Consider the following 27,381-nt stretch of genomic DNA (forward strand, 5'->3'; position numbering starts at 1 on the left):
AGGGAGGATGTTTCCCCTGGCTGGGGAGTCTAGAACCAGGGGTCACAGCCTCAGAATAAGGGGTCGGCCATTTAGGACTGAGATGAGGAGAAATTTCTTCACTCAGTGGGTGGTGAATCTTTGGATTTGAGGTAGAAGATCAGCCATGATCTTATCGAATGGCGGAGCTGGCTTGAGGGGCCGAATGGCCTACTCGTGCTCCTATTTCTTATGTTCTTATGACCAGTAGGAAACAGCCCCCTAAACATTGGGATTCCCAAATGACTCGCTCCCATGCACAGGCCACTCTGTCCCCAGCCCTGTCCTCTCTTTACTTACAGAGCAGATTGCAGTTGGAGTGGGTGTGGGGGGTTCACGTAGCCTAGTGGCTGTGGTACTGGATGAGCACCGGCAGGGATTGTCATAAAAGCCCAATTGGTTCACTGATGTCCTTCAGGGAAGGGAATCTGCTGTCATTAGCCGTGACTCCAGTCCTGCAACAATATATGGTTGACTCCATACCTGAGGGGAACTAGGGATGAGCAATAATACTGCCTTGCCAGCTCTGCCCATGTCCTAAGAAGATGTAAAAAAGAAAGTGAGAGTGGGAGGAACGTCGCACGCATTGGACTGTGACCGGCAGGGTGGTGCGGGTTGGGCATGGGTCGTTCTGGCATGGGGCTGATACTGTGCCATGTGGAGGTTGATGTACAGTTCTGGCAAGTGGCCGCCATCTGTTCTGTGCTGAAGGACTGTAACATCTGCCAAAACCTGTCTGGGTCACATTGGGTTCCCGGGTTGATATCTCTCTCTCTCCCTCTCTATTAATAGAGCAGCTTGTGTCTGTTGTAACTTCGAACAATTCCATTAGGATGAAGAACGACAGGTGACTGTTATATGCAGACTAAGCCCCGACTTACGGTTATGAACCAGAACCAGATAATGACGGTCATTGTCAAAGGATTAGCTCCCATCTCGATTCCCTGTCACGCTTCAGGCTGAGCCACTATCATTGTTCATTCATAGTCTGTGCTGCCACTGCCTACTTCTGGTCATTTTCAGCTGTCAAAAAAGAATAAAAACTACTGCAGGAGATCAGAGGGTAGTGGAGAGCTCGCCAGCATCAACAGCTTGCATATATCATAGAATCCTAGAAATCTACAGCACAGAAGGAGGCCATTCGGCCCATCGTGTCCGTGCCGGCCGACAAAGAGCTCTCCACACTAATCCCACTTTCCAGCACTTGGTCCGTAGCCCTGTAGGTTACAGCACTTCAAGTGCATATCCAAGTACTTTTTAAATGTGCTGAGGGTTTCTGCCTCTACCACCCTTTCAGGCAGTGAGTTCCAGATCCCCACCACCCTCTGGGTGAAAAAACTTCTCCTCAAATCCCCTCTAAACCTCTGACCAATTACTTTAAATCTCTGCCCCCTGGTTATTGACCTCTCTGCTGAGGGAAATAGGTCCTTCCTATCCACTCTATCCAGGCCCCTCATAATTTTATACACCTCAATTAGGTCTCCCCTCAGCCTACTCTGTTCCAAAGAAAACAACCCCAGCCTATCCAATCTTTCCTCATAGCTAAAATTCCCCAGCCCTGGCACCATCCTCGTAAATCTCCTCTGCACCCACTCTAGTGCAATCACATCTTTCCTGTAATGTGGTGACCAGAACTGCACGCAGTACTCTAGCTGAGGCCTAACTAGTGTTTTATACAGTTCAAGCATAACCTCCCCGCTCTTGTATTCTACGCCTCGGCTAATAAAGGCACGTATCCCGTATGCTGCCTTAACCACCTGATCTACCTGTCCTGCTACCTTCAGGGATCTGTGGACATGCACCCCAAGGTCCCTCTGATCTTCTGCACTTCTCAGTGTCCTACCATTTATAGTGTATTCCCTTGCCTTGTTAGCCCTCCCCAAATGCATTACCTCACACTTCTCCAGATTGAATTCCATTGCCTACCTGACCAGTGCATTGATATCTTCCTGCAGTCTGCAGCTTTCTTCTTCATTGTGCAGGTTAGGTTGATTTGGCTATGATAAATTGACCCTTAGTGTTAGGGGATTAAATACGTGGGGTTACGGGGATAGGGTGGGATATGTGTCGGTGCAGGCTCGATGGGCCGAAATGGCCTCTATCTGCACTGTAGATTCTGTGATTCTGTGATTATCAACCACACAGCCCATTTTTGTATCATCTGCAAACTTCTTAATCATACTTCCTACATTCAAGTCCAAATCATTGATATATACCACAAAAAGCAAAGGACTCAGTACTGAGCCCTGCGGAACCCCACTGGAAACAGCCTTCCAGTCACAAAAACACCCTTCGACCATTACCCTCTGTTTCCTGCCTCTGAGCCAATTTTGGATCCAACTTGCCACTTTACCTTGGATCCCATGGGCTTTTACTTTCGTGACCAGTCTGCCATGTGGGACCTTATCAAAAGCCTTGCTAAAATCCATATAGACTACACCAAACGCACTACCCTCATCGACCCTCCTTGTTACATCCTCAAAAAATTCAATCAAGTTAGTCAGACACGACCTTCCCTTAACAAATCATGCTGACTGCCCCTGATTAATCCATGTCTTTCTAAATGAAGATTTATCCTGTCCCTCAGAATTTTTTTCCAATAATTTTCCCACCACCGAGGTTAGGCTGACTGGACTGTAATTACTTGGTCTATCCCTTTCTCCCTTTTTAAACAACGGTACCACGTTAGCAGTCCTCCAGTCCTCTGGCACCACACCTGTAGCCAGAGAGGATTGGAAAATGATGGTCAGAGCATCAGCTATTTCCTCTCTTCTCTTAGCTGTCTGGGATACATTTCATCTGGGCCTGGGGATTTATCCACTTTCAAAGATGCTAAACCCCTGTAATGAAATCTGTTTGTCTTGATCCTGTATTCGTTTTGCACTCATGTATATTACCCTCCCCCACTGTGTATAGTTTCACTTCCTCTTTCCTGACTAACCTGGGAGGTTCCAGGTCTTGGCTCTTGGCTCCGCCCCTGACTTCTCTTACATAAAGATCCCAGGATCTGAATGACTCATTCCTGTGAACCAGTCGGCGTGTTGAGATGTTAGCTCTGATCTTAGTGATTAAAAGCCAACTTGTTTAAGTCTATAACTTCTAGTTTTGTGGTTATTGAAGGCCCATCAATTTTAATCACTAAAGAATACTAGGATGGATCGACTCCTAAAACTAGAGCGTCTGGACTTGGATCCACATTCTGCTGAAGCATCAAATCAATTTGGACACTGGCTCAAATGCTTCGAACTCTTCGCGGGGGCCTCATCCGCTAGCGAGGTAGATAAACTGAGTCTACTGACTACTCGCGTAAGTCATCGGATTTATTTGTTCATCCGGGACGCCACCTCTTACACGGAGGCCATCACTATCCTGAAGGCCCAATACCAGAGGCCGGTAAACGAAGTGTACGCCAGACATCTGCTGGCTACACGCAGGCAGCGACCAGAGGAATCAATGGACGATTTCTTACAGGGCCTAAAGGACCTGGTCCGGGACTGTAACTGCAAGACCGTGACGGCCAACGCGTACTCTGACGAATTGGTCCGCGATTCCTTCATCATGGGCGTCAAATTGAATTATATCCGGCAGAGACTGCTGGAGAAGGAGGTCCTGGACTTAAAAAAGGCAGTGGCCACTGCGCGATCGCTGGACGTGGCCCAGAGAAACTCTGACTCTTATTCTTCTGGCCATGCAGCCCTCACCGCCTTGTGCGCGCCGAGGGGGCCGCCATCTTGGAATCAGCCATCTTCCCCATCCAGGTCTCAGACCAGCTCTACGCCGCCGGAGTCCCCACACAGAAGTTCACCCAGGAGTACTACTACAGCGGCAATGTCTCGAGGCCCGAAATGCTACTTCTGCGGCCAGGCCAAGCACCCCAGACAACGATGCCCAGCGAAGGACGCTACATGCTTCAAATGTAAGAAAAAGGGGCATTTTAGCAAAGTCTGCAGGGGGAATCCGATTTCCAACTCCGTCACCGCCTTGTGCGTGCTGTGCGGGCCGCCATCTTGGGATCCGCCATCTTTTCCCGACTCAACGGCCGCCCAGGGCCCAACAGTGGCCTCGATCACGGTGGATCAATCCAGGCCACACCCGTTGACAAAATCCATGATGGACATACAGGTAAACGGGAATTTAACGACATGTTTAATTGACTGTGGGAGTACTGAGAGTTTTATCCACCCTAGCCTGGTACGGCGGCACTCATTAACGGTAACCCCTACACGGAGCAGAATCGCTATGGCTGCTAAGCCCCACACTTCGGACATTTTGGGCTACTGTGTGGTAACACTGACTGTAAAAGGCACGGACTACAAGGATTTTAAACTCCTCGTGATGCCAGAACTCTGTGTTAATGTAATCTTGGGCCTGGACTTCCAGTGCCACCACGAAAGTGTCACGCTAGCATATGGCGGGTCCCAGCCGCCACTCACAGTCTGTGGCCTATCAACCGTAAAAATCAGCCCGCCCTCTTTATTCGCTAATCTCGCTCCGAACTGTAGGCCCATAGCGACCAAAAGTAGACGGTACAGTCTGGAAGACAGACACTTTATCAAGGCGGAAGTGGACAGACTCCTGCGGGAAGGCATTATTGAATGCAGGAGCAGTCCGTGGCGTGCCCAAGTAGTCATAGTTAAAAATAGCGAAAAGAAACGGATGGTAATTGACTACAGCCAGACTGTTAATATTTATACCCAGCTGGACGCCTACCCTTTACCCCGCATATCAGAAATGGTCAACCAGATTGCGCAATACCGAGTCTTCTCGACTATCGACCTCAAATCCGCGTATCGCCAGCTCCCCATCAGAACGGAGGACCGCCCATACACCGCCTTCGAGGCGAACGGGCGCCTCTACCATTTTCTCAGAGTGCCCTTCGGGGTAACAAATGGGGTCTCGGTCTTCCAACGTGAGATGGACCGCATGGTTGACGAGAATAAACTACAAGCTACCTACCCCTATCTGGACAATGTCACTATCTGCGGGCACAACCAGCAAGACCACGATCTAAATCTTGCGAGATTTTAAAAAACTGCCCTAAAGCTGAATCTAACCTACAACGAAGACAAATGTGTCTTCAACACAACCCGTCTCTGTATCCTCGGCTGTGTGGTGGAAGATGGGGTAATTGGACCGGACCCTGACCGATTACGCCCCCTAAAGGAACTGCCCCTGCCACACAATCCCAAAGCTTTAAAAAGGTGCCTGGGATTTTTTTTGTATTATGCCCAATGGGTGCCCAATTACTCTGATAAGGCCCGACCCCTCATTAAATCGACGTCCTTCCCACTATCAGCTGAAGCTCGGGAGGCTTTCACCAGTATTAAACAGGACATTGAAAGGGCTGCAGTGTGTGCAGTGGACGAATGCATTCCCTTTCAAGTCGAAAGCGATGCGTCCCTCAATCAGGCTGGGAGACCTGTGGCCTTCTTCTCCCGAACCCTTCAGGGACCTGAAATCAGGCACTCTTCTGTCGAGAAGGAGGCACAGGCTATAGTGGAGGCAGTGCGGCACTGGAGACACTACCTAGCCGGCAAACGTTTCACCCTGCTCACCGACCAGCGGTCGGTGACTTTCATGTTTAATAACAAACAAAGGGGGAAAATCAAGAATGACAAAATACTCAGGTGGAGGATCGAACTATCCACGTTCGACTATGATATTATGTACAGGCCGGGAACCCTTAATGAACCCCCAGACGCCCTATCGCGGGGAATGTGTGCCAGCATTCATACGGACAAATTACAGGGTCTCCACAACGACCTCTGTCACCCAGGGGTCACCCGACTATACCATTTTATAAAGTCCCGCAATCTGCCCCACTCCATCGAGGAGGTCAGGGCAATGACCAAAGCCTGCCGCATCTGTGCGGAATGCAAGCCTCGTTTCTACAGGCCTGACCGTGCACACCTTATCAAAGCCACACGGCCATTCGAGCGCCTAAGTCTGGACTTCAAGGGACCCCTTCCCTCTGCCGACCGTAACGTATACTTCCTCAATATCATTGATGAATATTCCCGCTTCCCCTTCGCCATTCCCTGCCCAGACATGACCAGTGCCACGGTCATCAAGTGTCTCTGTAATCTATTCTGCATGTTTGGCATGCCGAACTACATACACAGCGATAGGGGGACGTCATTCATGAGTGACGAGCTGCGCCAGTTCTTGCTCTCGAAGGGGATAGCCACTCGCAGAACCACTAGCTACAACCCCCGGGGTAATGGGCAAGTGGAAAGGGAGAATGCTACTGTTTGGAAGGCTGTCACGTTAGCCTTAAAGTCAAAAGGCCTTCCGACCTCCCGCTGGCAGGAAGTCCTCCCAGACGTGCTCCACTCCATAAGGTCTCTGTTATGTACTGCCACTAACGCTACCCCTCACGAAAAGATGTTCGTTTTCCCCCGGAAATCCACCTCGGGCATATCTCTACCCGCGTGGCTGATGTCTCCGGGGACAGTACTATTGCGGAAGCACGTGAGAGGCCATAAAACGGACCCCCTTGTGGAAAAGGTACAGCTCCTCCATGCAAACCCTCAGTACGCCTATATCGAATACTCTGACGGGCGAGAGGACACTGTTTCCATAAAAGACCTCGCTCCCTCGGGGAGCGGAGAGAACGATGGGAGACTACCCGATGAAGACCTACACTACAAAGAGACAGGATGCCCAGAGGTATCAATACCCAACTTTAACCTGGAGGACACTGCAGATAACCTGGAAGACACTGCGGAGGCCCGGACAGCGGAGGAACCAGAATCCACTCCCCTAGAGGCACCCCAACCGGCTTTGCGCCGATCCCTGAGAACTGCAAAACCTCCTGACAGACTCACTTATACCAACTTTTAAGAAACATCACCCCGGTGGACTAAATCTATAGAAGGGGTGAATGTAATGAAATCTGTTTGTCTTGATCCTGTATTCGTTTTGCACTCATGTATATTACCCTCCCCCACTGTATAGTTTCACTTCCTCTTTCCCGACTAGCCTGGGAGGTTCCAGGTCTTGGCTCTTGGCTCCGCCCCTGACTTCTCTTACATAAAGATCCCAGGATCTGTATGACTCATTCCTGTGAACCAGTCGGCGTGTTGAGATGTTAGCTCTGATCTTAGTGATTAAAAGCCAACTTGTTTAAGTCTATAACTTCTAGTTTTGTGGTTATTGAAGGCCCATCAACCCCTTAATACTTCCTCTTTCACTATGTTTATTTCATCGAATATTTCACACTCCTCCTCCCTGATTGCAATGTCTGCATCGTCCCTCTCTTTTGTGAAAACAGACGCAAAGTATTCATTAAGAACCATACCCAATCCTTCCACCTCCACACACACGTTACCTTCATGGTCCCTAACAGGCCCTACCCTTTAGTTATTCTGTTGCTCTTAATGTATTTATAAAACATCTTTGGGTTTTCCTTGATTTTACTTGCCAATATTTTTTCATGCCCTCTCTTTGCTTTCCTAATTTCCTTTTTGATTTCACCCCTGCACTTTCTATACGCCTCTGGGCTTTCTGTAGTATTGAGCCCTCGGTATCTGTCATAAGCTTCCCTTTTTTTCTTTATCCTACCCTGTATGCCCCTTGACAACCAGGGAGCTCTAGATTTGTTAGTCCCACCCTTTTTCTTTAAGGGAACATACTTGCTCTGAACCCTCACTATCTCCTCCTTGAATGCCTCCCACTGCTCTGACACGGATTTACCTTCAAGTTTCTGTCTCCAGTCCACTTTGGCTAAATCACCTCTCAGCTTAGTAAAATTAGCTTTTCCCAATTGAGAACTTTTGTTCCTGGTCTATCCTTGTCCTTTTCCATAACTACCCTAAATCTAACTGGATTATGATCACTACCCCAAAATGCTCGCCCATTGATACACTTTCCACCTGCCCAGCTTCATTCCCTAAAACTAGGTCCAGAACCGCCCCTCTCTTGTTGGGTTTGTTACGTACTGGTTGAAATAGTTCTCCTGAATGCATTTGAAGAATTCTGCTCCCTCTATGCCTTTCACACTAATTTTATCCCAGTTAATGTTAGGGAAGTTGAAATCCCCGACTACTACTGCCCTATGTATAGCAGCTTTAACATAGTAAAACATCCCAGGGCACATCACAGGTCCGTTATCAGACAAAAATTGTCACTGAGCCACATAAGGAGATTTTAGGACAGGTGACCAAAAGTTTGGTCAGAGGTTGGTTTTAAGGAGCGTCATAAAGGAGGAGAGAGAGGCGGAGAAATTAGAGGGAATTCCAGAGTTTGGGGCTCAGGCAGCTGAAGGCACGGCCGCCAATGGTGGAGCGATGGAAATCGGGGATACGCAAGAGGCCAGAATTGGAGGAGCGCAGAGATTGCGGAGGGTTGTGGGGCTGGAGGAGGTTACAGAGATAGGGAGGGGCGAGGCCAACAGCACCTGGAGAGCTCGCCAACAACAAAGCCTTCGACTCGTGTCTAGTTTGTGAGTGAAATCTCCCACCGCACTTCACAAGGGGAATTAGGCAGCGAGGGGGAGGTTAGGGCAGGAGACTGAAGGCATGGTCGATGAGCTGGGTTTTCAGGGGGTTGTTGAAGGGGAGGTGTGTATAGTAAGGGTTCGGGGTTTAGGGAGAGAGTTTCCGAAGGTAGGGTCTGTTGGCTGAAAGCAGTGCCACTGACCGAGGGAGAGGAATGGGACCAGTGTTGGGTGTGAGTGGGGATGTTGTGCTGAAGGAGGGTGCAGAGGTAGGGTGGGGGGGGAGGTGGTGGAGTGAGGATGTAAGTCTGGATAGCATAGAATACCGCAGTTTGTGGTTGAGTACGTACAGATTAACACTGCTTAAAGTCTCTTGTCCCCTTGTAATAAATTTGTGGATGATTGCTCCTTTTGGCTTTGTGTGAATACTGCAGTACTTATGGGAAGAGAGAGTGGAGGTGTCTCTCGTGACCATTTCCTAGCTGAGATGATGGTGGTTTTTGGACACTGAGTGACGTAATAAAGACTCACTAGGCACTTGGTTGTACATAAAGCAAGACTTTAATCGACTTGTAACAAAACATGGAGGTCTAGTTAGTAGTCACTAGCTTCCTGTTTCCAGATTGTCTCTGGCCAAGTTGGGCCCACGCCAGAGTATTTATACTCCTCGGACGGTGCCCTCAGCTGGCCGTTCAGTAGTACTTCCTCAGTTACTTGTAGAAGTTGCGATTTATGACATTCTTCCTCCCTAAAAGGTTCGGAAGTCCAGTCTTCCTTTAATGGACTAGGCGGACCAAAAATAGCCGTAGTCGTTTAGCTTTCTGCTTGTGACCGGAAGGTACGTCTCCCCGGACCGTGTCCTGGCCCCTGGGTCGCTTGGCCCGTACCAGTAAGTCGGTAGAGTCCGCATCGTCTTGATCATCCTGTGGAGGCCTGGGAATATCATGACTCCGGGTGCGGGTCCCCACAGGCGCAGAGCTGGCCTCATCCTGGGTCGTAGCCAGAGATTGTCCAGCGTCCTGATTTCGGGTGGCCATCCTATGGGGAGCGTTCGGCTCCCTGAGTTGATCCGGTAGCACTGCCGGCAGATCCCTCGATGTCCCAGGTAGGGCGTCATCTTCATAAGGGTGCGGAGTGTTGACATCATCGTCGTGGGATCCTTCATCATTCGGGCCCGTGTGACCGGTTGGGCAGGGAGCCAGATCTCTGAGCGAGACGGTGGACTCCCGGCCATCGGGGTACCGCACGTGCGCATACGTGGGGTTTACCTCCGTTAACTCCACCTCGTCAACGAGAGGGTCGTTCTTGGCAGACCGGACGAACCTCCGGAGCAGCACAGGGCCTGGAGCCACCAACCATGACGGTAGAGAGTTCCCATGTGTAAAGCGACGCCAGAACTTGAAGAATCGCTCATGAGGTGTGACATTAGTGGATGTGGAGAGAAGAGACCTGATAGAGTGTAACACGTCGGGGAGCACAGTTTCCCACTGCTGGTCTGGTAGGTTGTGTGACCTCAGTGCCAGACGGACAGCATTCCAGATGATGGCATTGTATCGTTCAACCTGTCCATTGCCGATTGGGTGATATGGTGTCGTCTTACTTGAGGCAATTCCCCGTTGGGAGAGAGAACTTTTAAGTTCACTCAACATAAAGGAGGGACCCCGATCCGTGTGGATAAAATTGGCCATCCCGCAAAGGGTAAAGACCTGATCGAGGCATTTAATTACCGTAGAGGGAAGCATATTAGGACAGGGGAAGGCAAAGGGAAAGCGTGAATACTCGTCTACCATCGTAAGTAGGTAGGTGTTCCGCGTCGACGAAGGCAATGGCCCTTTAAAGTCTATGCTGAGCCTCTGCATAGGCTGCATTGCATGTATGAGTAAGTCATCTGATGGGCGGAAGAATTGTGGTTTCAATTCTGCACAAATCCTACAGGAGGAGCATGTCTTCTTTACGTCCTCCGTTGAGAATGGTAGATTTTTGGAGCGCACAAAGTGCAACATACGGGTAACGCCAGGATGGCATAAGTCCATATGCAGATCCACCAGAGTCGACGTTGACATTGAAGAGCAAAATGCCTGTGTGAAGGTATCTGGGGCCACATTCTGTTTGCCGGGTCGGTAATGGATAGTATATCCTAAGGTGGCCAGCTCCATCCTCCAGAGTTGAATTTTATTATTTTTGATTTTCGTGCGCTTCCGGTTATCCAACATGAAGGCCACGGAGCGCTGGTCAGTTATGAGCGTGAAATGACGCCGAGCAAGAAAATGACTCCATTGGCGTACAGCCTCGATGGTGGCTGTAGCCTCCTTCTCGACGGGGGTGGGGGGGCGGTGGGGTAATGGAGCTCGCTACCCTGCAAGGTTCTGGATAGGAATGTCACGGGTCGACCACCTTGATTCAAGGTAGCCGAGATCGCCACCTCCGATGCATCACATTCGACCACAAAAGGAAGGTTTTCATCAATGGAGCGAAGCGTGGCTTTCTCCAGCTGTCGTTTGAGGAGGTTGAAGGCAGAAATAGCCGTTGCTTCCAATGGAAAAGACTTCGCATGAAGCAGGGGCTGTATTTTATCAGAGAAGTGAGGTATCCACTTTGCGTAATAAGCAAACGTGCCAAGTGCCCGACGAAGAGAGCCGAGATTTGTAGGGGGAGGGAGCTCCTGAAGTGGACGAAGTCGCTCTGGGTCCAGTTTAATAACACCATTGCCCACCCAGTAGCTGAGAATGTTCACTGATGGCACCGATTTGGATTCGTTTAACGTTAAGTGGCGATGACGGAGAACGTAAAAAAATCTCTGAAGATTGGCGTCATGCTCCTTTTGATCATGGCCGACAATAGTGACATTGTCTAAATATGGAAAGGTATCCATCAAGTTCTCTTGCCGGACTAGGCCACCCATTGCCCGTTGGAAGACGGCCACCCCATTGGTGACCCCAAATGGAAGGCGACGAAACTGATAAAGCCGACCATTGGCCTCAAAGGCCGTATACTTTTTGTCAGAGTCTTTCAGCAGTACCTGATGGTACGCGCTCTTTAAATCGAAGGTTGAAAATACCTTGTATTTGGCAAGGTTGTTGACCATGTCATCTATGCGTGGTAGCGGGTAGGCATCCAGATCGGTATATTGATTAATAGTCTGCGAATAATCAATACACAGACGTTTCTTATGTTTTAAAGGGTTTTTCACAACGACGACTTGAGCCCGCCAGGGAGATGAACAAGGCTCGATAATACCGTCGGTTAAAAGGCGAGAGATTTCTGCCTCGATAAATGCTTGGTCGTCTTGACTAAAGCGCCGCGATTTGGTGGCAATGGGTTTACAGCGGGGGGAGCGATTGTCAAACAGGGAGGGCTCACCGAGTAAGGCCGCCGAGAGCGCACAAAATGGCACCTTAGAAATGGTAAGCTCCGGCTTCGACCCTCCAAACTCAAAAGTGAGTCTTTTGTGCTGCTTCTGGAAGTCCTGTCCCAGAAGCACATCACTACATAAGTTTTCAAGTACTCCGAGCCGGGTGGAGGGATACGTGCGACCATTGAGGATGAGGTTGACAAGACAGAAGCCAGAAGAATTGGTGGTCAGAGTCGTCAGAGCCATTGCAATCTCCCTGTCCGAGGGATAAATGCACAGTTTTAACCTGCTGACAGCCCGCTTACTAATGAAGCTGTCAGAGCTGCAGGAGTCGATTAGCCCGCTTAGAGTGTGCCCATTTACTGAAACCTTCGTGGCTGCATGGGACAAACTTTGGGGAAAAACAGCTGTGATGGGAGGAGGGGTAATTTTTCCTTCGGCAGCTGTAGCCTTAGCAGTGGTTCTTGGGGGAGGAGCAGTTCCATAGATAGCAGCTGTGAAGCTAACAGGAGCTCTCGACCGGTATACTTTAGAGGAGCGGCCTTTCTTGTTAGCAGAGGCCCGTGACTGGCATACCTTGGAAAAGTGTCCTTTCTTGCTGCAATGATTGCAGGTCGCATTACTAGCCGGGCAAAATTTTCTGTAATGGAATGTACCTCCACAGAAGAAACACTTTCTTCCTGATTGCCAGGATGCTGCTAGGGCGGGGTCGTCATCAGCAAAGGCCTCTAGGGTAGGGTCGTTGTCCGTTAGAGTAGAGTCATCATCAGTGGGGGCATCCGCCCGAGACCTATCGAAAGCCTTATTAAAGGTGATAGCCGCCGCACGTGCACGTCTGCATTCTTCTTGGCCAAGTCCAGGGAACACGCCTGGTCATAAGCAGCCCGTAAATTGAGGGGTTTATTTTCCAGCAGGCGCTGACGTATAAAAGGGGACGCAATCCCATCGATAAAGGAATCGCGGATTAGTTCCTCTTGATACTGTTCAGCTGTAACCGCTTTAAGGTTACAATCTTTGCTGAGCCTGCGAAGTTTCTGGAGGAATTCATCGAGTGATTCCCCAGGCTGCTGCCGAGTTGTGGCCAGTAGGTGCGAGCAAAGATTTCATTCGGGGACTTGACATATAGCTGCTGTAAAATTTGGATAGTAGCGTTGTAGCCTATACAGTCCTTAATATAATCATACACATGAGGGGATATGTAGTTAATAAGCATTCGTAACTTATTAGGGGCATCCGCCCCACATTCTTCAAGAAAGTTGCTAAAGGTACGAAACCAATGCTTCCATACCTTCGCTGCCGCAGGTGCATTCGGGTCCAGGTCGAGACAAGCGGGTCTAAGGAGTTTTTCCATGATGGATCAGTTTCTTGCCCAAGTCCCTTTCTGCGGTTCGAGTTGCAGGTGGTTGTTCCGAATCACCCAAGGCGTGGAGACGGTAACAAGTCGATTAAATTGACGTAATAAAGACTCACTACGCACTTGGTTGTACATAAAGCAAGGCTTTAATCGACTTGTAACAAAACATGGAGGTCTAGTTAGTAGTCACTAGCTTCCTGTTTCCAGATTGTCTCTGGCCAAGTTGGGCCCACGCCTGAGTATTTATACTCCTCGGACGGCGCCCTCAGCTGGCCGTTCAGTAGTACTTCCTGAGTTACTTCTTGTAGAAGTTGCGATTTATGACACTGAGCACATCTCATTGTCGCCCTGCTACCTTCTCTGTCAGCTCTAAGAGATGTCGGAGCTGACCCGAGCTTTAGAAGGGCTTTTGTTTCAGTATTATTCAGGCGATTTGTTACTGCTCACAATCTGGCAGTTTCAGTGCTTGGGGTGCGGCACTTGGTCAGGGAGTTGTGCTCGCTGAACACGCAGTCAGTGGAGGAGATTGCAGGATGTTGAGAATGGGACTGCTCGGCTGGCATGGGGCAATGGCCTCTTGTCTGTTTTATAAGAGGCTGAGACCAACAGCCCCTTTACTGTTTGCCCCCCAATTAGGTTCACACTCCTGAAAGATTGTTTAAACTGAGGCAGTTCAGTTGGGGGAAGGTCATCCCTGTAGTAACATAGAAGATAGGAGCAGGAGTCGGCCATTCGGCCCCTCGAGCCTGCTCCGCCATTTAATGAGATCATGGCTGATCATCCAAACTCAGTACCCTGTCCCTGCTTTCTCCCCATATCCCTTGATCCCTTTAGCCTTAAGAAATATATCTAACTCCTTCTTAAATATATTTAATGAATTGGCCTCAACTGCCCTGTGTGGCAGAGAATTCCACAGGTTCACCACTCTCTGGGTGAAGAAATTCCTCCTCATCTCAGTCCTAAATGGCTTACCCCTTATCCTTAGACTGTGACACCTGGTCCTGGACTCCCCGACCATCGGGAACATCCTTCCTGCATCTAGTCTGTCCAGTCCTGTTAGAATTTTATAAGTTTCAATGAGATCCCCTCTCATTCTTCTAAACTCCAGCGAGTATAAGCCCAATTGACCCAATCTCTCCTCATACGTCATTCCTGCCATCCCAGGTATCAGCCTGGTGAATCTTCGCTGCACTCTCTCCATGGCAAGAACATCCTTCCTCAGATAAGGCGACCAAAACTGCACACAATAGTGTGTGAGCGTGCTGGTGCGCTTGCGTGAGCGTGTGAGCGTGCGGGCGTGATTGTGCATGTACTTGCGTATGAGTGTGTGTGTGTATGTGTGTGAGCGTATGTGCGCCATTCACAAACGAAAGGGCAGTGAGGTCGTGAGGGCACTGGCCAGATGGAGCCAAGCACAGTAGCATGGGGCAAAATTGCCTGCCCTGCAAGCGCGCACAACATAACCCTTTGGAAAAGAAAAATCTAATAAAAGAAAAAGTAAATAAACACGAGGAAATAAACCCCTGTCAAGTGCTGGTTGGGGGCCAAGCGTCAGATGGTTTGCTTTGAGTGCGTGGCTTTGGATTAACTTGCCTCACATGGAGACAAGCTGACCCACTTATTAAAGACTTAAATAACAAGTTGTGGCAGAAGGTATTTCTCGGCTAACTGCGAAGCCTGCTTGCCCTGCTGTTTCGAGACTCTCCGAGGCCACGATCAACCCTTTGTTCTCCAAGAAACGACTAAACCTGGCGCAGGAATTTCCCCCGTCCTTTTTTTCCCCAAGCTGTTTGTTTATCTTATAAACTACTGGCAAATTCCTTTTTTGAAGGTTTTATTAATTTGTTTTTATATATCGGTGGTTATTCAATCTAAAACAAAGTGTAGCCTGTATCCTTTGACCTCCCTCTGCTGCTGCCAACCTTTTCCCCTCGCTATTAATTATAGAACAAAGTCCTCTGCCCTTTCCCTCACTTGTTTAAGGTAGCAGCTTTGCTTCTCTCTCTCTCTCACTAAATTGCACTTGACAGCTGAGGGTTTGTTTTCCCCATTCCCTCCTTGTTTTGGGTCACTGAGAGTTTGTGGCTCTTATCAGGAGTATTGTTAACTAGTAGCAAACCCGCACAGTGCTGAGAGCAGAAAGGGCTTCGGCACAGAAAGCTAGTATCTGTGCGTCTGGTTGTAATTATATGTGCCTGAAGAATGCGTGGGAGCCTGCTGCAAGGGAGGCGAGGCTTTGAGCTGGAGTGAGTGTGGTCTCTGAGCCATTGACGCTGTGCCTGGGTACCATCGCTGAAAGTCGCAATGAAACCAGTGGATTGCTTTAGAGCCATAGGCCTAGAAATTCAGTCTGGACACTTTTGGGGCGCTAAAGTCGGGCGTTCGCTAAAGTTAGCGCCCGCCGGAAAGTGCAGGCCACATCGCCGAAATTCAGTAGAGTTGGCCAAGAGTTTGGCCGAGCGCTGAAACTGGCGTTGCAATGCTCTGTTCAGGCGCTAATCCGGCGATGCGGCCTGATAACGCCGAGGCCGGGCGCAGCGCAGGTGCGGTCATGTTTTGATTGACAGCAGACACCCTGATGCCGGCCAGCTCTTAAAGGGGGAAGGGTCAACTTTGACTGCTGCCACGCCCTGCATACTGGAGCCCTGCAGCTAGGCCTCAACACTGCTGGTGGGCCAAAATAGCGCCTGGAGACATGGAGAGGGCCCGTGAACGAGCGCAGCGCTTCTCAGAGCATGCTCTGAGGGTGCTGATTAATGGTGTCAAAGACAAAAGAGAGATCTTGTGCCCGGACAGTGGCAAGAAGGCTCCCAGGAACCTGTACAGGAAAGCCTGGAGGAGAATCGCCCGCAGGATGTCATCCACCTGCGATGTCCCCAGGAGTGCGGACCAATGCCGCAAGAAGTACAACGACCTCACTCGGTTGGTGAAGGTGAGTACCCTTTCCAGTGTCCTCCTCATCCTTGCATGTGCACCTCACATTATGGGCAAAGGGACCTCAAAGCACTAATGGGCAGCCCTCCTCCCGCAGCAATGGCACTGGCATGATCATCAATAGCACTTTCTGCACTTAACACACTGGCCAAGCTATTCGACCATGGGAGGCAGTGCACACAGCAACAGGGCACCACACTGGCCAAGCTATTCGACCATGGGAGGCAGTGCACACAGCAACAGGGCACCACACTGGCCAAGCTATTCCACCATGGGAGGCAGTGCACACAGCAACAGGGCACCACACTGGCCAAGCTATTCCACCATGGGAGGCAGTGCACACAGCAACAGGGCACCACACTGTACTTAGAGGCCGTCCTTTCTCTTGCAGGCCAAGCTGGCGAGGAATTTGAGGAGCCAGGCTGTCACCGGTGGAGGCCGTCCCGAGTACCAGGCGCTCAGTGATCTGGAGGAGAGCGTGGCTCGACTCATGCGTGCCCGGGTGACTGGCCCTGTTGCGATCGGAGATGCGGACCCTGTACTGGAACCCACTGGTAAGGACATGACCGGTTGGACCTCTCTCGTTGCCCTTGCGCTTCAGATCTACATCCTTTCCCACTGACCGACAAATGCGCATAATGCCACCACTCAGGCCTCCCTCGCTGACGCCCTGTCCTCACTCTAAAGCTACTCTTGTGCCTTCCTGCTTTCAGCTGGTGAGGAGGAGGTGGTCCCTGAAGCTCTGACTGCGAGGCCCTTGGAGGAGGAGGACAACGAGGACCAGGAGGAAGGCGGCACATCGGGGGAACCCTCATCCGCGCCAGGGGATGGCAATGGAGGGGGGACGTCTGGCCTGCAGGAGAGCCAGGGGGAGGTGTTGCAGGGGAGGGCAGATCCTGGGCCCAGTGGGGTCGACACACGCGGGAAGGCTCCGGCAGCACGCCGGCCTTCTTCCCAGAGGGGGGAGGTGTTGCAGGGGAGGGCAGATCCTGGGCCCAGTGGGGTCGACGCACGCGGGAAGGGTCGGCCAGCTCGGCGGCCTTCTCCCCGGAGGGAGAGTCCGCCCTCCAGTCCGGAGACGGTCCTCGCCCAGGAGGTGCGCCTCCTCGATGAGATGTCGGCGGTGTCTGAGCGGCGCCACCAGGAGTTCATGGGGGTGGTGGAACAGATGCCTCAGGCCATTGAGTCCCTGGCTCGTAGTGTGGTCGCTTTCGGGGAATCACAGGCCAGGGGGGTCGAACAACTCGCGGCAGCGCACGACAGGGGTGTCCAGCAACTCGCGGCAGCGCACGACAGAGGGGTCGAACAACTCGCGGCAGCGCACGACAGGGGTGTCCAGCAACTCGCGGCAGCGCACGACAGGGGTGTCCAGCAACTCGCGGCAGCGCAGGACAGGGGTGTCCAGCAACTCGCGGCAGCGCAGGACGCGACTCGCGAGATGAGTGGTGCCGTCCAGACACTGGCAGAGCTGATGCGGGCACATACCAGGGCAGTTCGGGCACTCACTTCTGCCACACTCGCTGTGGGACGGAAGCATCGCCATGGCACCCGCCGCCCTGCTGCAGCACAGCGGTCTGGCCTCCACCAGATTGCAGCGCCTGCTGCACTGCCAGCCCGGCCGAGTGCCAGTGTGTCTGGCGAGCAGCGCGCGCCTGCCATCAGCCAGCTTGCCCCCATAGGTGCAGCCGACACTGCCACTCCCCCAGCCAAGGTGCGACGAGCTGCTGCTGAGACTGATGCTGGCCAGCCACAGCTGCAGCAGTCAGCAGCCGGCCCCTCCCGGGCCGGGCCTCGTCTAGGCCGACCCCCAAGGGCATCTTCCGACACGCATTGTGGCCCTCATGAGCTTTCCCCCAGCCTCCCCACACCCGCAGGGCCTAGGTTGAGGCGGAGCAGCAGGTCGAGCAGGGGCCGGAGAAGCCTGTCTAAGGACTCGCCCTCTCGGCACACCCATTAGAGTGTGGTGATAGCGGTTTCTTTTATATTGGGGGGCTTGTGTTCTGGGGGGGGCATTATTTTTGTAAGGCCGAGGATCCAGGCATTTTTTGTTTTTATGGGGGTGTTTGTGTTGTGGAGGGGGGGGGCTTATTTTTGTAAGGCCGATGATGAAGGCCATTTGGATGCCCAAGTTTGGTTAGTCCTCCCCAGGTTTTGGGAGTGACAGATGTTTTTGACTGTTTTTTGGGGGTCTTGTCTGTTTTTCTGTTTCATGTGGAAAGGGCCCTGAGTTTGTGAAATAAAGCTTTTTATTTATTCAGCATGTCCAGGTGTCATGTTTGAAGTGGTTGTTGCGTTAACCGGCTGAGGGCTTGCGGAGCGGCTGCCTTCAGGTGCGTCCATTGCCACCGGCCATTCCCTGACAGGGGGCCTAGAAGTGTCGATCAATAAGCCCCCGGCGGACGGCCCTTGGACCTTGTGGCTCCCTCCTGGGCTGGTGCTCCTCCTCCTCCTCCTCCTCCTCCTCCTCATGGTCCTCCTGCTCGTCCTCCTGAGGTGGTGGTGCAATGTCAGGTGGCAGTGCCTGAGTCCTGCGGATAGCCAGGTTGTGCAGCATGCAGCAAACGACGACGAACTGGGAGACTCTATCTGGCGAATACTGTAGAGATCCGCCGGAACGACCCAGGCAGCGGAACCGTTGTTTGAGGACGCCTATCGTTTGCTCTATGATGTTCCTTGTGGCTTGATGGCTTTCGTTGTATGCCTCCTCCGCTGGGGTCCTGGGCGCGCGGAGCGGGGTCATGAGCCATGTACACAAAGGGTAGCCCTTGTCCCCGATAAGCCATCCCCTTGGTGGAGGCTGTGCCTCGAACATGTCAGCCACAGTAGTCTGGCACAGGATAAATGCATCGTGGCTGCTTCCTGGGAAGCGGGCATTGACAGCTAGGATGCGCTGCCTGTGGTCACACACCAGCTGTACATTTAGGGAATGGTAGCCCTTCCGGTTGCGGTAGTCCTCGGCATTGTGGATAGGTGCCCGCATAGCCACATGCGTGCAGTCAATGGCGCCCTGCACCATGGGGAAGCCCGCGATCCTGCCAAAACCGACTGCACGCTGCTCCTGCCTCTGTCGGGTCATGGGGAAGGAGATGAATTGGTGTCTCCTCGCGAAAAGTGCATCGGTGACCTGCCGGATGCAGCGATGCACGGCGAACTGGGAGATGTTCGCTATGTCCCCAGCAGCGGCTTGGAAGGAGCCGCTCGCATAAAAGTTCAGAGCCACCGTGACCTTCACTTCCACCGAGAGAGACGTCCTGCACATTAGCTGTGGACGCAGGTCTCTGTGAAGCAGCTGGCAGATCTCTACAACCACCTCCCTTCTGAAGCGCAGCCTCTTCACACAATGCGCCGCAGTCATGGTGAGATAGGACACCTGCTGCCGGTATTGCCTGAGTGGGTAAGGCCTACGTTGCCGACGCCTGATGGCCCCTCTGCGTCTAGGCATGGCTGGCCCTGAATTTGGGCGTCGGCGCAGATCGGTCTGCGCCCGGGCGCTAAGTGCCTAGCGCTGGAAATAGACCCCTATTATGGCGCTAACAGCTGGCGCAACCAACTGAATTTCTAGGCCATACTATCGAAGAAAGAAAGGCTTGCATTTCTACAGCGCCTTTCACGACCTCAGGTTGAAGCGCTTTACAACTAATGAAGTACTTTTGAAGTGTAGTCACTGTTGTAATGTAGGAAATGCGGCTGCCAATTTGTGCGCAGCAAGCTCCCACAAACAGCACTGAGAAAATGACCAGATAATTTTTACATTTGTTGTTTGAGGGTTAAATATTGGCCAGGACACACGGGAGAACTCACCTGTACTTCCAATAATGTCACGGGATCGTTAATGTCCACCTGAGAGGGCAGACAAAGTTATAAAGTATTTACAGCACAGAAACAGGCTATTCGGCCCAACAGGTCAATGCCGGTGTTTCTGCTCCACACGGTTTAACATCTCATCCGAAAGACGGCACCCCCAACAGCGCAGCATTCCCTCAGTACCGCAGTGGACTGTCGGCCTGGATTATGGGGCTCGAGTTTCTGGAGTGGGACTTGAACCCACGACTGTCTGGCTCAGAGGCGAGAGTGCTAGGAGGGGACAGGGAGTCTGCGCTGGCTATTTCCCCCACACGCTGACATCCTGATTTTAATCGGGTGACTGTAGCCACTTGCCAGGTGGGGGCCAGGCTGGGATAACCTTTTCTGATAACATTCGCTTTGCTGCTTTTTAGTGGAGAGCAAGAGAAGAATAGGGAACATTACTGAATCCTAACTGGGTCAGTGTCTCACAGTCAGACAGTCTGTGAATGGAAACCTGGGGCAACCACGAAGCTACGGGTGAAAGAGAGGTGGCATTTAAAGAAAGGGAGACTTGGATTTTATATAGCATCCCCTTAATATCTCTCAAACATCTCAAACCTCTTCACATACAATGAATTGTGAGGTTATTCACTTTGGTAGGAAGAATAGAAAAGTAGAATATTTTTTAAATGGTGAGAAACTGTTAAAGGTTGGTGTTCAGAGAGATTTAGGTGTCCTCGTACAAGAAACACAGAGTTAGCCTGCAGATACATAAGAACATTAGAAATAGGAGCAGGAGTCGGCCATTTGACCCTTCGAGCCTGCTCCGCCATTCAATGAGATCATGGCTGATCTTCTGCCTCAATTCCATTCACCGGCCCTATCGCCATATCCCTTGATGCCCTTACTAGTCAGAAATCTACCGACTTCTGTTTTGAATATACCCAATGACTGAGCCTCCATAGCCCTCTGGGGTAGAGAATTCCAAAGATTCACCACCCTCTGTGTGAAGAAATTTCTGCTCATCTCAGTCCTGAATGGCCTACCCTTTATCCTGAGGCTGTGGCCCCTGGTTCTGGACTCCCCAGCCTAGGGAAGCATTCTCCCAGCATCCATCCCATCAAGCCCTGTAATAATTTTGTATGCTTCAATGAGATCCCCTCTCATTCTTCTGAATTCAAGAGAATACAGGCCTAGTTTACTCAATCTCTTCTCATACGACAGTCCCGCCATCCCAGGAATCAAACTTGTGAACCTTCGTTGCACTCCCTCTATGGCAAGTGTATCCTTCCTTAGGTAAGGAGACCAAAATTGTACACAGTACTCCAGGTGTGGTCTCACCAAGGCCCTATATAATTGGAGTAGGACTTCTTTACTCCTGTACTCAAATCCTCTTGTAATGAAAGCCAGCATACCATTTGCCTTCCTAATGGCTTGCTGCACCTGCACATTCACTTTCAGTGACTCATGTACAAGGACACCCAGGTCCCTTTGAGCATCTGCGTTCCCCAATCTTTCACCATTTAGGAAATACTCTGCCTTTCTGTTTTTTCTACCAAAGTGGATAACTTCACATTTATCCACATTATATTCCATCTGCCATGCTCTCGCCCACTCACTGAGCCTGTTGAGATCCCCTTGAAGCCTCGTCACATCCTCTTCGTAACTGACACTGCCACCTAGCTTTGTCATATCAGCAAATTTGGAAATGTTACATTTAGTCCCCTCATCCAAATCATTGATATAGATTGTGAATAGCTGGGGCCCAAGCACCGATCCTTGCGGTACCCCACTAGTCACAGCCTGCCATCCTGAAAAAGACCCGTTTATCCCTACTCTTTGTTTTCTGTCTGTTAAGCAATTCTCAATCCATCCATGCTAGTATATTACCCCCAATTCCATGTGCCCTAATTTTGTTCACCAACCTCTTGTGTGGGACCTTATCGAAGGCCTTCTGAAAATCCAGATACACCACATCTACTGGTTCCCCATTGTCTACTCCACTAGTTACATCCTCAAAGAACTCCAATAGGTTTGTTAAACAGTACTTCCCTTTCATAAATCCATGTTGACTCTGCCCAATCTTACTATTAGTTTCTAAGTGCCCAGTTATTGCATCCTTTATAATAGATTCCAGCATTTTCCCAACTACTGATGTGAGGCTAACAGGTCTGTAGTTCCCCGTTTTCTCTCTCCCTCCTTTCTTAAATAGCGGGGTTACATTTGCTATCCTCCAATCTGCAGGAACCATTCCAGAATCTATAGAATTTTGGAAGATGATAACCAATGCGTCCATTATTCCAATGGCCACCTCTTTCAAAACCCTAGGATGTAGGTCATCCGGTCCTTGGGATTTATCGGCTATTAGTCCCATTAATTTTGCTAGTGCTGTTTTTTTACTAATAATTTCTTTAAGTTCCTCATTCTCGTCACATCCTTGGTTTTCACATATTTCTGAGAGGTTTTTTGTGTCTTCCTCCGTGAAGACAGAAACTTTGGCCTAGAAATTGGGTTTTGGCGCAGCCAGGGCTTTAGCGCCGGAAGTTAGTGCCGACGCTAAGTCCCCCTGTGCGCGCCAAAAATTCAGTAGCGCCGCGCCCAAACGGCTGCCGGCGCTACTGGAGGGTTTCAGCGCCTCCCAATGGGCGCTACCTGCCCCATTGCGGCGCTGTTCCGGCGCTGCGGCGCCCGATGCGGTGCGGCAGGCTGGGGAAGTGCAGGCCTCCTCCTTCCGTTAAGGAGGAGCTGCCTGCACCCGACCGCTGGCCGTTGACGGCTGAATAAAAATGAGCCCGGCACCTCGGAGAAGTGCCGGGCTCGCGGCCCACACGCATCTGTGCCGCGGGGGGGTCTTGGAGGAGTCCGGGGAGGGAGGTGCGGGCAGGCGGCCGCCGGGGAAGCGGCCGGCTGCCGCGCGACCTTAATGCGCCGGCGCTAACTTCAGCAAGGCACCTTTTACAGAACGTTGCTTGCGGCTGCCACGGGCGAGGCGGCCGCAACTCAATTTCGGAGTTCGGGCGGGTTACCACGGCAACCGGGACGCTGCGCACACCGATGACGTCATCGGTGCCGGCGCAGCGCTACCGGTGCAACGCCGCTTTAGGGCCCCACTCAATTTTTCAAATGGCCATAACTCTGGCGCTAGTCCCTCTAGCGCCTCAAAAGCGGCGCTAAGGCTAGTGAATTTCTAGGCCAAAGTATTTATTTAATTTGCTGGAAAAACTCAGCAGGCCAGGCAACATACGTGGAGAGAGAAATAAAGTCAATGTTTCAGGTCGAAACCCTTCGTCAGGACTGAAAAAGCACAAGAAATGAAACCGATTTCTGTTGTTATTTCGGATTTCCAGCATCCGCAGTATTTTGCTATCGTATTAGTGTTTGGTTCACTGCCACACCTCTTCTAGGAATGCCCACCTTGAAGAAGTTCTGCTCTTCTCTTCGACGGGATCCCCGTTTGGCTCTTCAACCTTGTTCATCTTCATTTTTAATCTGTTTCATTTCCTGTGCTTTTTCAGTCCTGATGAAGGGTTTCGACCTGAAACATTGAGGCCTAGAAATTCAGTTGGTTGCGCCAGCCGTTAGCGCCATAATAGGGGTCTATTTCCAGCGCTAGGCACTTAGCGCCCGGGCGCAGACCGATCTGCGCCTACGCCCAAATTCAGTTGACATTTAGCGCCGGCGCAAAGTGCTAGCGCCCGCTCAGCTGCGCGCGCAGCTTATGACGTCATTTCGTTGTGCAACACTGTTTGTGCGCCCCAAACCGGAAATTCAGTGGCGCCCGCCCAATGTGGGCGTGGCGCTGCTAAGAACTGTCAAGTGGAACGCAACAGAGGCCCTGTGGGCCTCGGGGAGCGCTAATTAAAGGGCACTTACACTGACCTATAAAGCCCAGCCATTTTGCTGCAATGACTTTGCTGCTTTGGATTTCTGGACAGAGACCAAGGGACAGAGCTTACTGATTTGGGACAACATAGGAGAGGTATTTTTGGCTTCTGGCCAGTGCTTTGACATTTGAATCATTGTGATTTCACTGTTTTCAACTTGATTATGGGGGCTGTATGGGGGTCCAACCCTCAGTTGCAGCATTATGTGCGAAGGGCTCGCAGACGCTGTGAGAGAGGGCCAGCCATGCCTAGACGCAGAGGGGCCATCAGGCGTCGGCAACGTAGGCCTTACCCACTCAGGCAATACCGGCAGCAGGTGTCCTATCTCACCATGACTGCGGCGCATTGTGTGAAGAGGCTGCGTTCAGAAGGGAGGTGGTTGCAGAGATCTGCCAGCTGCTTCACAGAGACCTGCGTCCACAGCTGATGTGCAGGACGTCTCTCTCGGTGGAAGTGAAGGTCACGGTGGCTCTGAACTTTTATGCGAGCGGCTCCTTCCAAGCCGCTGCTGGGGACATAGCGAACATCTCCCAGTTCACCGTGCATCGCTGCATCCGGCAGGTCACCGATGCACTTTTCGCGAGGAGACACCAATTCATCTCCTTCCCCATGACCCGACAGAGGCAGGAGCAGCGTGCAGTCGGTTTTGGCAGGATCGCGGGCTTCCCCATGGTGCAGGGCGCCATTGACTGCACGCATGTGGCTATGCGGGCACCTATCCACAATGCCGAGGACTACCGCAACCGGAAGGGCTACCATTCCCTAAATGTACAGCTGGTGTGTGACCACAGGCAGCGCATCCTAGCTGTCAATGCCCGCTTCCCAGGAAGCAGCCACGATGCATTTATCCTGCGCCAGACTACTGTGGCTGACATGTTCGAGGCACAGCCTCCACCAAGGGGATGGCTTATCGGGGACAAGGGCTACCCTTTGTGTACATGGCTCATGACCCCGCTCCGCGCGCCCAGGACCCCAGCGGAGGAGGCATACAACGAAAGCCATCAAGCCACAAGGAACATCATAGAGCAAACGATAGGCGTCCTCAAACAACGGTTCCGCTGCCTGGGTCGTTCCGGCGGATCTCTACAGTATTCGCCGGATAGAGTCTCCCAGTTCGTCGTCGTTTGCTGCATGCTGCACAACCTGGCTATCCGCAGGACTCAGGCACTGCCACCTGACATTGCACCACCACCTCAGGAGGACGAGCAGGAGGACCATGAGGAGGAGGAGGAGGAGGAGGAGGAGCACCAGCCCAGGAGGGAGCCACAAGGTCCAAGGGCCGTCCGCCGGGGGCTTATTGATCGACACTTCTAGGCCCCCTGTCAGGGAATGGCCGGTGGCAATGGACGCACCTGAAGGCAGCCGCTCCGCAAGCCCTCAGCCGGTTAACGCAACAACCACTTCAAACATGACACCTGGACATGCTGAATAAATAAAAAGCTTTATTTCACAAACTCAGGGCCCTTTCCACATGAAACAGAAAAACAGACAAGACCCCCAAAAAACAGTCAAAAACATCTGTCACTCCCAAAACCTGGGGAGGACTAACCAAACTTGGGCATCCAAATGGCCTTCATCATCGGCCTTACAAAAATAAGCCCCCCCCCTCCACAACACAAACACCCCCATAAAAACAAAAAATGCCTGGATCCTCGGCCTTACAAAAATAATGCCCCCCCCAGAACACAAGCCCCCCAATATAAAAGAAACCGCTATCACCACACTCTAATGGGTGTGCCGAGAGGGCGAGTCCTTAGACAGGCTTCTCCGGCCCCTGCTCGACCTGCTGCTCCGCCTCAACCTAGGCCCTGTGGGTGTGGGGAGGCTGGGGGAAAGCTCATGAGGGCCACAATGCGTGTCGGAAGATGCCCTTGGGGGTCGGCCTAGACGAGGCCCGGCCCGGGAGGGGCCGGCTGCTGACTGCTGCAGCTGTGGCTGGCCAGCATCAGTCTCAGCAGCAGCTCGTCGCACCTTGGCTGGGGGAGTGGCAGTGTCGGCTGCACCTATGGGGGCAAGCTGGCTGATGGCAGGCGCGCGCTGCTCGCCAGACACACTGGCACTCGGCCGGGCTGGCAGTGCAGCAGGCGCTGCAATCTGGTGGAGGCCAGACCGCTGTGCTGCAGCAGGGCAGCGGGTGCCATGGCAATGCTTCCGTCCCACAGCGAGTGTGGCAGAAGTGAGTGCCCGAACTGCCCTGGTATGTGCCCGCATCAGCTCTGCCAGTGTCTGGACGGCACCACTCATCTCGCGAGTCGCGTCCTGCGCTGCCGCGAGTTGCTGGACACCCCTGTCCTGCGCTGCCGCGAGTTGCTGGACACCCCTGTCGTGCGCTGCCGCGAGTTGCTGGACACCCCTGTCGTGCGCTGCCGCGAGTTGTTCGACCCCTCTGTCGTGCGCTGCCGCGAGTTGCTGGACACCCCTGTCGTGCGCTGCCGCGAGTTGTTCGACCCCCCTGGCCTGTGATTCCCCGAAAGCGACCACACTACGAGCCAGGGACTCAATGGCCTGAGGCATCTGTTCCACCACCCCCATGAACTCCTGGTGGCGCCGCTCAGACACCGCCGACATCTCATCGAGGAGGCGCACCTCCTGGGCGAGGACCGTCTCCGGACTGGAGGGCGGACTCTCCCTCCGGGGAGAAGGCCGCCGAGCTGGCCGACCCTTCCCGCGTGCGTCGACCCCACTGGGCCCAGGATCTGCCCTCCCCTGCAACACCTCCCCCCTCTGGGAAGAAGGCCGGCGTGCTGCCGGAGCCTTCCCGCGTGTGTCGACCCCACTGGGCCCAGGATCTGCCCTCCCCTGCAACACCTCCCCCTGGCTCTCCTGCAGGCCAGACGTCCCCCCTCCATTGCCATCCCCTGGCGCGGATGAGGGTTCCCCCGATGTGCCGCCTTCCTCCTGGTCCTCGTTGTCCTCCTCCTCCAAGGGCCTCGCAGTCAGAGCTTCAGGGACCACCTCCTCCTCACCAGCTGAAAGCAGGAAGGCACAAGAGTAGCTTTAGAGTGAGGACAGGGCGTCAGCGAGGGAGGCCTGAGTGGTGGCATTATGCGCATTTGTCGGTCAGTGGGAAAGGATGTAGATCTGAAGCGCAAGGGCAACGAGAGAGGTCCAACCGGTCATGTCCTTACCAGTGGGTTCCAGTACAGGGTCCGCATCTCCGATCGCAACAGGGCCAGTCACCCGGGCACGCATGAGTCGAGCCACGCTCTCCTCCAGATCACTGAGCGCCTGGTACTCGGGACGGCCTCCACCGGTGACAGCCTGGCTCCTCAAATTCCTCGCCAGCTTGGCCTGCAAGAGAAAGGACGGCCTCTAAGTACAGTGTGGTGCCCTGTTGCTGTGTGCACTGCCTCCCATGGTGGAATAGCTTGGCCAGTGTGGTGCCCTGTTGCTGTGTGCACTGCCTCCCATGGTGGAATAGCTTGGCCAGTGTGGTGCCCTGTTGCTGTGTGCACTGCCTCCCATGGTCGAATAGCTTGGCCAGTGTGGTGCCCTGTTGCTGTGTGCACTGCCTCCCATGGTCGAATAGCTTGGCCAGTGTGTTAAGTGCAGAAAGTGCTATTGATGATCATGCCAGTGCCATTGCTGCGGGAGGAGGGCTGCCCATTAGGCCTTT

General features: G+C 52.4%; 2 protein-coding genes across 2 annotated transcripts; one reads left to right on the forward strand and one right to left on the reverse strand.

The window, feature by feature from the left end:
- Positions 1-16,374: 16,374 nt before the first annotated feature.
- On the forward strand, positions 16,375-18,110 carry LOC147081073 (uncharacterized). The gene is made up of 2 exons (XM_085980969.1): positions 16,375-16,649; positions 16,809-18,110. The coding sequence occupies exons 1-2, from the start codon at positions 16,586-16,588 to the stop codon at positions 18,050-18,052; spliced, it is 1,308 nt and encodes a 435-aa protein (XP_085837095.1). The 5' UTR covers positions 16,375-16,585; the 3' UTR covers positions 18,053-18,110.
- A 1,803-nt stretch (positions 18,111-19,913) lies between these two features.
- LOC147081074 (uncharacterized) lies at positions 19,914-27,056 on the reverse strand (the record flags this gene model as incomplete). Its single annotated transcript, XM_085980968.1, has 3 exons — positions 19,914-19,935; positions 25,876-26,734; positions 26,894-27,056. Coding segments are annotated over 3 exons (1,044 nt in total), but the record flags the coding sequence as incomplete, so codon positions are not given.
- Positions 27,057-27,381: the final 325 nt, after the last annotated feature.

This window comes from Somniosus microcephalus, unplaced genomic scaffold (assembly GCF_052327205.1).
Source record: "Somniosus microcephalus isolate GS21.2 unplaced genomic scaffold, FLI_Smic_1.0 scaffold812, whole genome shotgun sequence".
NCBI lineage: Eukaryota > Metazoa > Chordata > Chondrichthyes > Squaliformes > Somniosidae > Somniosus > Somniosus microcephalus.

Bases quoted from the DNA above. Each gene is read 5' to 3' on its own strand.
- LOC147081073 (XM_085980969.1), top strand. From the start codon at position 16,586: ATGCGTGCCCGGGTGACTGGCCCTGTTGCGATCGGAGATGCGGACCCT. The intron at 16,650-16,808 runs GTAAGGACATGA...TCCTGCTTTCAG, and splicing joins CCCTGTACTGGAACCCACTG to CTGGTGAGGAGGAGGTGGTC.